Consider the following 12110-nt stretch of genomic DNA (forward strand, 5'->3'; position numbering starts at 1 on the left):
GTCTATTTTGGAGAAAGTCTGAAAAGAATGTGTACTCTGGAGTGTTCCATATATGTCTGACAGGTCTGACTGGCTTAGGGTTTTATTCAAGTCCTCTATTTCTTTATTGATTCTGTCTGGTTCTATTCATTATTGAAAATAGGTAAAGTCTCCTTATTGTAGAATTGTCTGCTTCTTCTTTCAATGATGTCAATGTGTGCTTCATATATTTTGGGGTTCTGTGGTTTAATGTGTGTATAATTTATATTTTCTTTCTGCACTGAACATTTTATCATTGTACAATGTCCTTCTTTGTCTCTTGTAACCTTTTCTGACTTACAGTCTACTTTGTCTGACAATAATACAGCCACCCAGCCCTCTTTGCCCTCTTTTGGTTACTATTTGCATGGAATGTCATTCCCATCCTTTTATTTTCAACCTCTTTGTACAGTCCTTATATCTAAAGTGAGTCCCTTCTACACGGAATACAGACGGACTGTTTTTTCAATCCAATTTGTCCATCTCTGCCTTTACACAGAAGAATTCACTTCTGCCATTTTGTATGTTTTGTTTATGTTCCTTAATTCCTCAATTATTGCCTTTAGCATCCAGTTGATTTTTTTAAAAATTTTTATTGAGGAATATTGGGGAACAGTGTGTTTTTCCAGGACCTATCAACTCCAAGCTCAAGCCATGTGGGAATTGAACAGGTGACCTTGGTGTTATGAGCACTGAGCTTTAACCAACTGAGCGAACCGGCCGCCCCATCACCTCGTTGATTTTTATAGTGTACCATTTTGATTCCCTCTTTTTTCCTTTTCTATATGTTTTTCAGTTATTTTCTTAGTGGTTATCTTGGTGATTACAATTAATATCTTAAACTTGTAACACCCTAGTTTGAATAATACCAACTTAGAGTCAACAGTGTACACTCTGCTTTTGTAATCTCCATCTCTTCCCCTTTATACTGTTATTATCACAGACTGCATCTTTATACTTTGTGTAGCCATTAAATAGATTTATAAATGAATAGTAACAAAGTACAATAATACTGTGTTTTATATTTACCTATGTAGTTATCTTAATCGGTATCCTTTACTTCTATGGCTTTGAGTTACTCTCTAATGCCTTTTAATTTCATCCTGAAGGACATCCTTTAGCATTTCTTGTAGGACAAGTCTACTGGTTATGAACTCCCTCGGCTTTTGTCTGTCTGGAAATATATTAACCTCGTCTTCCTTTCTGAAGGCTAATTTGACCAGATACAAATTTCTCAGTTGATAGCCACCCTCTCTTTTCAGGATTTGAAATACATCATCCCCACACCTTACAGCCTCCAAAACATCAGCTGTTAATCTTATTGAATATCCCTTGTTTATTACAAGTTGCTTCTCTTTTGCTTTCAAAATTCTTTGACTTTGGGTTTTAAAATTTTGAATGTAATGTATCTCAGTGTGGATCTCTTTCCTGCTTCAAGTTCGCTGAGCTTCTTGGATGTGTATATTCATGTCTTCATCAAATTTCAGAAATTTCCCACCATTATTTCTTCAAATAGTTTTTTCTGCCCCTTTCTTTTTTTCTCATGCTAGGACTCCTACGATTTATATATTGATACACATAATGTTCCTCCACTCGTTTCTTGGGATCTATTCATTTTTCATTCTTTTTTCTTTCTGCTTTTCAGTCTGTGTAATTTCAGTGATCTAATCTTCAAGCTTGCTAATCCTTTCTTCTGCCTGTTCACATCTGCTGTTGAATACCATTAGTGAATTTTTCATTTCAGTTATTGTACTTTCCGGCTCCAGAATTTGGTTTTCCGGCAGAATTTCCGGCTCTATAATTTCTGTCTGTTGAGATTCTAATTTTGTTCATACAACATTCTCTTCATTTCCTTTCATTCTTTGTCCATGGTTAGCTTTAGTTCAATGAGCATTTAAGACAGTTGGCCATACTTTCTGGTTCCTTTGTATGTTTTATAGTGTTTTTAATTGAGAACTGGACATTCTGAGTATTATACTGGAAATACAATCTCTCACTTCTCCAGGACTGTTTGTTTTTGCTTGTTGGTGGGCTGGAGCCATCTGTATTGTGACTTTTCTAAACTATTTTTGCCTTTGCACATCTATTTGCCTTTGTTTATTCCTTGTTGTGTGTGGTCACTGAAACTCCTGCAGTCAGCCAGTGACCCTACATAGATTTTCTGAAACGTCGGGCTCTAAAAGGCGGGGTGGGGATGGGTGAAAGAAAAGTACTGATTCTTTAAATCTTCTGGTAGATGCCATGGGTGAAGCCTCTGCAGCCAAAAGGGCCCAAACCAGGCAAATGTCTGCATCTATACCTCTAGGATCTCCCAGATTAACATAAACATGCACTCTAAATTTTTGGAGGACAACGTCCCCACTGCCCACACTGGCTTCAGCAAGCCACCCCAGGACCATGAGCCACTATCCATCCCCACAGGCTGAGGAGCTGAGGGACAGGATGATCACTGGCCCACACACACTGCCCAACTACCAAAGAACAGCAGCCGTTCCCTCCATGGAGCACTCCCCTGTTGTTGTAAATGTCTAATCAGGATCCAGAGTCCTGAAATAGGTGATTCTGTCCCCCCACCCCCACCCACCACCCCACCCCCGCTACCCGTTTAGTGGTTGTTTTGGTGGCGAGAGCAACACCTAGAGAGCTTCCTACACTGTCATTCTGAGTGACATCCAACCCTTTCCTGGTCCCTTCTTCTGGGAATATCTGCCCTAAGCATTATATTCTGCTCAATGGAGGTTCGAGAAAGGGCAGAATTTACATGGGAAGGCTTGCCTGTCCAGAAACAACCATTGTTAGCCTAGGGCTCTAGATATTTTTCTATGAATTCATTTTTCTTTTCTTTTTTGAGGATTTTAATAAGAGTTTATTTGAGCCAAATTGACGACAGATGCCAGAGAGCAAGATCTCAAATGCTCCTCTATGAATTATTTTCTATATGCAGGTGTACATATAGTTTTTCTATTATTGAAGACATTTCATAACTTTTTTTGCTTGAAATTCATAAATACCTTTTCGAGTCAATAAATATACTTATATGTGGCATCATTTTGACTAGTCATGTATTATCCTAAGGTATGAAATTATCATAATTTACTTAACCTTTTTGCTGTTAGACTGTTTCCAACCTTTATTTTTCTTACAATTCTGTGACAAAATTCTTATAACTAAATCTTTAAGCACATCCTAATTAATTCCCTGAGAATAAATCCTTAGAAGTAGAATAAGCGCATAGGAGCACATTTCAATGGCTTCTAAAACACAATGCCAAACTGAAGAGTAAGTTTTCTAAAAGACAGTTAGACAGATTTCCAGAACTGTCCTAGAATAACTTCCAAAATATGATCTATGGAATCGGTAACTATAAATCAAGGATGAACCGTGAGGAGATCATTTAAGATGGAAATTTCTAGTTTCTTCTGGTTTGCTCCCCCCATTCTTCCCCTTTACACACACACACATACACACACACACACACACACACACACACACACACACTCCCTCTGTAATGATTAGAAGCAAAATTCTTATATTGAAACAAGCAAGTAGAAGCCACTACAGAAAGGAAAGAATATCAAGTTGAACAAGTAATTAGGAATATATAAAAGAGGGAACTGGGAACAGAAAACAGTGACTATGAGAACTTAACTAGTACTTTCATTCAGACATTTACTAAAAACCTCACTCTCCGACCATATTACATAAAACCTGAACCTTTTACCAGCATTTTCACGAGCTCATTCTACAACATGAGATACACCACTATTTATATCACAGCATAATACACAATAAATTAAAATTGTCTTTATTAAAACCCAGCTTTTGCTAGGCTAGGACTATTCGTTTTAAGTTCCAGGCTTGTTCTAGTTTACATGGTTACCTACATTCCGATCCCGCTTAGAAAGCCAACAGGGCTCAGTGAATTAATCAAGTTACTATTAAAGAGCTGCTGGCTCTGCTGGTTCTTTTCTAAAATATCACATTACCTCACTATGTGACCATGAACAAACTAATCAGCCTCCACCAAAACTAAATGAGAGTATTACTTAATGATCATGGGAATTACTTCCAGTCACCCATTCTTAGCTTTTCTGAGCCAAAAAAATGAAATGTGGGATAGCAGGCAAATTTAGAAGCAACATTTTTCTCTTTTCCCTCATATTACAAAATGGTCAGGAAATACAGGCAATAGGTTAAAAGTGCTGAAGAATCAATAGATCTTGAGCAGTATTCCTCCCATCTGTCCCACGGCCTCTCTGCTCGCTCATCCAAATGGCACAGCAAAAAATGTCACTGATACTCAGTTATTAGACGAGAGATTTTTAACAGAAAAGCCTTTGGATCTTGAGACTTGACCAAGACTTGTTTTAATGGCCCACCAGAGGGAGCCCTCCAGTCACTACATCTGCCACCTTAGAACCAAACACATCACTGAGATGCATATAATCATGAATTACCCTTGGAGACTGTCTTAAAAAAAATTTTTTTTTTAATTTGGTGCTGTAAGTTTTTAACTGTAGGGCAAGGTCTTGTTGAATAATAATTGAATAAAAAATCTGAAGACATTCTATATTCTAAACTCCCCCTTCTTTAATTTTCCTCAAAAAGAACAGGAGCCATATCTGAAAGCCTACTAATACTGAGTAAGTACATTCATCTACACCTATGGGATAAGTTTACAGTTAGCATGCATGGATAAATGGGGGCACAGCTAGGTGCTTACAGCAATGGTCTTACCTAGTAGACTATCACGTGCGCATATGGAGAGGCAGTACAGCAGAGTGGATAAAGACAAGGGCTTTGGAGTTTGAATCCAAGTTCTGCTATTTTCACTAGTTTTATGACATTAGGAAAGTTATTTAAGGTCTCTGATCCTTGTTTCCTCACTATAAAATAAGCCTCACAGGACTGTTGTGAAATTAAATAAGATGATACATGCAATGTCTTTTTGGGCACAGAAATACACATATTAATGCTACAGTTATTACAGATAGCAAATACTTTTTTATTGAGGTATAACTGACATTAGTTTCAGGTTCAAATATTTCTGAACACATGGCTTCAGCCTATTTAACAAAATCAGATTTATTCTACATGACAGGATAACTTATCCTGAAGACAACTGCATATTTTTACATACTATAGAAATAAATGGGCCTATTTAAAAGGTTTCAAAACAGGCATATCTCATTACTTAAAATGAATACATACACAGTCCACGCTTTATTACAAATCAAAGAAATGAGTTCTTTATAATCTAAAATTAGATCTAAAATGCTAACGTGAGAATAAACTGTATAACCAAAATTCTTTCCCTTAAGCAATTCTTACAGCCTTAGTTTGCAGAATTCAGTGTTCACTTTGACAGGATTTGATAAAACAGTCGATATAAAACCCTTTTAAAAGACTAGTTTTAGTGTTATGGGTTAGGCATTTCCTCACCCCTCAGAGAGAAGTCATGCATTATGTTGGTTATTTAGGATGCTTGGATAGGATTTTGGTTATTTTGTATGTTTCATCAATATCCGTAAGTGATATTAGCTGTAATTTTTTTATTCTTGTCACATCTTTATTACGTTTTAGTATCAAGATTATGCTGGCCTTACATAATAAGTTGTGAAGTGTATCCTTTTTTCTCTTATTCTCTAGAAGAGTTCGTGGATGGAATTTTAGTTTGGCAATTTTGGGTTTTTTTTTCCCCCATCATTTCGAAGCTATCTATCCTTTGCCTTCTAGTTTCTTGGTTTTTGTTGAAAATAAAACAATTTATTTCTGGCAATCTCATAGTCGCTCCTTTAAAGGTAATAATTTTTATTTTTCTCGCACTACTTTTTAAATGTTTTCTCTTTATCTTAGCATTTGGGACAACATGGGTGGACACAGAGGGTATTAAGCTAGGTGAAATAAGTCAGACTGAGAAAGACAAATATCTTAAGATCTCACTTATACACAGAATCTAAAGAATAAAATAAACACACAAAACAGAAACAGACTCATAGATACAGACAACAAACTGGTGGTTACCAGATAGGAGGAGGGGTGGGGGCTGGGTGAGAAAGGGATTAAGAAGTACAAATTGGGGGGTGGCCAGTTAGCTCAGTGGGTTAGAGCACGGTGCTACTAACAGCAAGGTTGCCGGTTCTATCCGTGCATGGGCCACTGTGAGGTGTGCCCGCCTTAAAAAAAAAAAAAAAAAAAAAAGTACAAATTGGTAGTTACAAAATAATCATAGGGATGTACAGTACAGTATGGGGAGGAACTATAGTCAATAATGTAAAAACTGGGTACTAGACTTATCGGGAGGATCACTTCGTATAATTATATAAATGTCTAACCACTATGCTGTACTCCTGAAGCTGATATAATATTAAATGTTAACTATAATGTAAAAAAATATTATATATAGTCACGGGGATGTAAAGTACAGCACAGGGAATATAGTCAATAATATTGCAATAACTATGTACAGTGTCAGATGGGTAATAGATTTATTGGGGTGATCACTTTGTGAGGTATATAAATGTCTTATCACTATGTTGTTTTATACATCTGAAACTAACATTATATGCCAATGGTAACTGAAAAATAAATTTTTAAAAATCAAAAGTTTTTTTCTTTGATTTTGATTTTCAGTTATTCAGTGCCACATCTAGGTGTGGTTTTCTTTTAAAGTTACTATACTTGAGATTCATAATGCTTCTTGCTTCTATATCTTAATGTCTTTTATCAAGCTTTAGAGATTTCTCAATTATCTTTTTAAAGACTGCTTCTGCTATACTCTCCCTTGCTTCTCCTGGGACCCTAATCACCTTTCCACATACTTTGTGCCAGATTAAAGATAGAAGATTAAAACTTTCTTTAACCTTACTCCCTTTGACAAGTGGGGTCTATGTCTTGTCTGTACGAATCTGAGCAAGCTGTGTGACAGAGCGAATCAACAGAATATAAAATGTGATGCTGTATGAGTATCCAGGCCCAAACCATCAGAGAACAGAAGCTCCTTCACTTCCTCCTCTCTCTTGGAATGATTGCTCTGGGGGAAGGCAACTGCCAACACCAACTACCCTGAGACTACCATTTACGGAGAGAGAGAATTCCTGGCGGGCCCCAGAAATTCCAGCCCTCCCAGCCTTGGCACCAGATACGAGAGTGCAGAAGCCATCTTGGATGTTCCAGCCTCAGGAAGTAACATGTAGAAAGGAACCAAGGCCCCAGACATACGGATCTATGCAGCCACCCAGCCATCTCTCGCTGTTTCAACCACCCCAGATGAAGATGACGACACTGTGCAGCACAGACAAATCTACCCTGGACTCAATTACTAACCCTCAGAACAATGATCATGAAAAAGGTTGTTTCCTGCCTATACGTTCTGGGTCATCTGCTCCTATTGGGAGACATAATCCTCCACAGAGGCCTTACTGTCCATGCACATTCTTGCCAGATGTGCCTAGAATGCCAAGTCCTGACCAATCTTTACCTGGGCCATTTCTCAGGCCTGTGTTTGCAGCTAGCAACCTTGGGGGATATGTAACATCTTTTCCTGGAACAAAGAGTAATCTTACTATAAAAGGAGGTAAATTCCTCAAGCTCATTGTTCCTCAGATGTGATACAAACTCATTGTTTGCAAAATATCCACCTAAACCCCTCTGTGTTGCCAGTGTAGGACATGGGGGTCGCTGGAAAAGCCAACATGATATTCATGTTGCTTGCTGTGTCATGAATAACAAAATCCTTTGTCTCTGACCCACGGGTCTTATGTCTTCTGCCAGCATCCTCCAGGAAGCAGTAACAGGCTAATTTATGTTTTAGCTTGCAAGGTAGAATCCCAGATCTTTCACAATTCTTGACAAATTCTTGAGCAAAATACAGAGCAATACATAACTGGAACATATTCCGTGTATTTTCTGTATTTTCTACCTTCTTCCTCATTGTGTTTCATTCTAAATATTTTCTTCTATATTCCAATTCACTAATTGTCTCTTCATTTTGGTCTTATTTGCTGTTAAAACCATCTCCAGTGAGTTCTTACTTAAGGTATGGTATATTTTTCATCTTAGAATTTCCATTTGGTTCTTCTTTTACAATTTTCAGTTCTCTAATGAAGTTCTCAATCTTGTGTCTTTTCTTCCATTAATGTAATTACATTTAGTTATTTTAAAGCCCATGTACAATAACTCAATTATTAGGATCCCTTGTGGCTATTTCTATTGCGGGTTGTTTCCTCTTCATTTTTGGTCACATTGTCTTGTCTCCTTATGCCTTTTTATTTTTAATTCAGTGCTTGATATTCATATGAAAAATTTAGAGGTAATTTGAGATTTAGGGTAATGTCACCTTCCTCCAAAGAGTATTAACAGTCACTTCAAGCAGGTGGTTAGAGGTACCAAAGTTACAGATCACCTTAATCTAATCATTGACTGAGCTGTTTCAAATTGAGATTTATTTCTAAAGTATAGCACTGTGGGGTTCCAATTTAAGCATCTAGGGTCTACCAGGACAAACCCCCAAACCCTGATGAGCAATAAACGTCCATTTTTGCTTTTCTAGCTTTAAGTGTCCATCTAAATCTCTGCTCAGCTTCTCATCCACCTTTCCCAGAATCAATAGATACTAACGGGGAAAAGTAGCCTAAAATGCCAGGCTCATCTCTCTGCCTTAACAGCATTCTGATATACTTAAATACATGTCTTTAATATTTTTCCTAATTATTCTAATATTTTTAATTGTAATGTCGATCCAAATAATTTAGTCAAATTACCAAAAGTGGAACTTCTCCAAAAACAGATTTAATGTGTTTCATATTTAAGGGTTTTAGACATTCTGCTTTTTCCCTTTTCTCCATTATGGGCCAGACCCACATGTTTGTTTTCAAAATGAGCATTCTACTAAAATATGCATCACCAAACAAAGATGATACGTATTTTCAGATAAACCGAAAGGATATACCTTGTTAATTATGCAATACCTTCAGAAAATGTCATTTGCACAGAAATGTCTGGAGTAGTGAAGACAAAAATATTTGGAGTAAAAAAACTTCATACATATATACATACATATGTGTGTGTGTGTGTGTATATATATGAAAAAATGTACCAAAGTAATTTCATATTTAAATTAAAAACTATATTCAGCTTTCATATTTCTAATTGTCTCTAAACATTTTTCTAACATCATCTAGAAATAAAGTGTCATTTACCACAACCCAGTGTTTTTAAAACATTGCACATAATATAGTTTTTTCTTGTATACCTTTTCCCTTAGTAAATTACATAACTTTATAAAGATTTGAAGTTAACTAAAAGTCTGAGAGAAATATTGTGTCTGCCAACACTTACCGTGAAAAATACGAAAATCAATGTACGGATGAGAACCTCTTCTTTCTGATTCAAATCCTGCTCGACTCCTTACGCGTACATCTCCTGGACAGAATCAAGGATAAAGCATACGTTTAGAAGGCAGCCATTTGAGAAGAAGCACCTCGATGCAACAGAGGTCTATGTGGTATCATATTCAGAAGTAATGGCCCACTAATAATATGTATGGAATAAGTAGCTATGAACTGATTTATTTGAAGAGGTTTACAAATTTTTCAGTATTGAGTTGTAAGGCTAGTTGAAGTTTGTTTTTAAAATCTACTCCTATAATAACAATGATTATAATCTACATTTTAAAGTTAGCCTTCTGAAAGATGACTCAAGTGAAAATTCAACATAATATTTTATTACTCACGTGGAATTTAAAAAAAATGCTCACCATGTGGCTTTTTTAAAAAGCCACAGCGAGAAACAAATATTTATGAAGCGTCTACTCTGTACCTAGCACTATATTTCAGGCTACAAGGGATATGAAAAAATAGAAAATGTATTACCTATTCTCAAGCAACTTACCATTTTTTAAATGTACAGAAAATTAAAATTGTTAAAAAGTCTTTCTTAAATGTTTAATCTGAACAATCTTCTCTTTTCTCTTTGGCAGTGGGTATACCCAAGGTCTTTAGCTGGCTCTTGAAACTTTGGTCTTTATAAGCTCAGTACTGTTTCTATAATACACGCATCGATATGATGTTTGGACCTACTTCTCCATACAGCACCACTGAAAACCATGTACAGGCATTCTCTCGTGCCTATTTTTATTTAATTTTATTTAATTTTCTAACCAACTCTGAGAGATAGGATCTTTTCTTATTATTAGTTTCAGGTGTACAAAACAATGTAATAGTTAGACATTTACACCCCTCACAAAGTGATAAACCCCTCCTACTCTCTGACATCATACATAGTTGTTACAATTTCGTTGACTATATTCCCTATGCTGTACTCCACATTCCGTGCTTATATAAATATATATATACAGAGGGTCCCAAAAAATACATATTTTTAAAAATAAAAAACTGTATTAAAATTCTAATAGTCAATATATTAGGTTGGTGCAAAAGTAATTGCGGTTTTTGCAATTATTAACCTTTTAAACCGCAATTATTTTTGCACCAACCTAATAAATCGATAACAAAAGTTGAATACGAGTCACATTTGACTTCTGCAATTACAAGAGGTGCTCAAAGTGGTTACCATCAGCATAATTTTATTAGTTTTTTCCTTTCTTAAAATGTGTATACTTTTTTTAGCACTGTGTGTGTGTGTGTGTGTGTGTGTGTGTGTGTGTGTGTGTAAATAATTATAGCTGACATTCAATATTATTTAACTTCAGTTTCAGGTGTATAGCACAGTAGTCGGGTATCTCCACAGTCTATAAAGTGGTCTCCCTAATAAATCCAGTGCCCATCTGGCACCCTACATAATCTTTATATTATTGATTATATTCCCCAAACTGTATTTCTTATCTCCATGGCTATATTGTGACTACTAATTAGTACTGTCTAATCCCTTTACTTTCTCCCCTATCCCCACGCCCCTCCCATCCAGCTAAGAGATAGGATATTTACCCCATTTTACAGATGCAGAAACTGAGATTTGAAATATAGAATGTCCATGCCACAAAGCTAGTATGAAGGGTGAGTGAGGATTTAAACCTCTGTCTGGGGGCTCCAAAGACAGTACATTTCCCATGGTACTTTCACAGACTCCAAGTTCATAACCTTTCAGTCTTCAGTCCTTAACCCTGAGCTCTTGCAATTCTATTTGCCTCGAAGGCTTTCCTACTTGCTCTTTGTTTCTCTAAATAAGGCCATCATTTCCTTCAAGGCTCACATCATCTACCACGAGTCTATCCTACAACGATTAATCACTTCTCTCACGTGGTGATCCCTTCACTCTGCTACAAATGTTTCCTGAGCACCAACTACACGTCAGGCACGGGAAATACAGCAGTGAGCAAATTACATAAAGTCCTGTCTTCATGAAGCTTATCCTTTCACTGAGACAAATAATAAAACAAATAATTTCATCCTATGGAAGACGGCAAAGATTACGTGGAGAGAATGAAAGCAAGCTAAGAGGAATAAGAGGCAGGAGTGATTCATCAGTGTGGTCAGAGAAGGCCTCACTGAAGAGGAGGCATTTACGCGAAGACCTGAAGGAAGTAAGGCCGTCTGGAACCAGAGTTTTCCAGGCGTGAGAAACCGGAAGTATAAATACCCTCAGATGGGAGCGTGCCTGGCATGTTCAAGGTCAAGCAAAGAGGCCCACAGGGCTGGAGTGAGGGGAACTGATGAGAGGTAAGGTCAGAGAGGTACTCGGCTAGATCGTGATGGACCTTCAGGGGCCACTATAATAGCTTTGGCTGTTACTCTATGATAGGAAACCGTGAGAGAATTCTGCACAAAGGAGAATGGTTTAACTCATGTCTGAATAAGCTCACTCTGGCTGGGTAGACGAGAATCGTGTAGAGGCACAGAGGTAGAACAGGGAGACTGGTTAAGGAGCAAGTGCAATAAACGAGGCAATAATTATGGCTGCGGGAAGGGGGACATGGGAGCTGTTGGTCAAAGGCTGTAAAGTTTCAGTTATGCAAGAGAATTCTGGCCCTCCAATGCACAGCAGTGTGACTACAGTTAACAATACAAAAATAACAACATCTATGGCTTAAATGGGGTGGTAACAGCACTGGGGTGGTAGAACTCTGGATAGAG

The 12110-nt window shown here is 37.1% G+C and overlaps 1 protein-coding gene across 6 annotated transcripts in view; it reads right to left on the bottom strand.

The window, feature by feature from the left end:
* PDE7A (phosphodiesterase 7A) overlaps window positions 1-12110 on the bottom strand; it is an 86071-nt gene that overhangs the window by 30063 nt on the left and 43898 nt on the right. For all 6 annotated transcript variants that reach the window (XR_013994751.1, XM_081070450.1, XM_081070451.1 and 3 more), the window contains exon 3: window positions 9358-9441. Coding sequence is in view for 5 of the 6 variants with exons in the window: in XM_081070450.1 (XP_080926576.1) it covers window positions 9358-9441 (84 nt within the window). In the remaining variant the exon portion in view is untranslated. The remainder of the gene's footprint in view (window positions 1-9357; window positions 9442-12110) is intronic.

This window comes from Rhinolophus hipposideros (genome assembly GCF_964194185.1).
Source record: "Rhinolophus hipposideros genome assembly, chromosome: 13".
Taxonomy (NCBI): Eukaryota; Metazoa; Chordata; class Mammalia; order Chiroptera; family Rhinolophidae; genus Rhinolophus; species Rhinolophus hipposideros.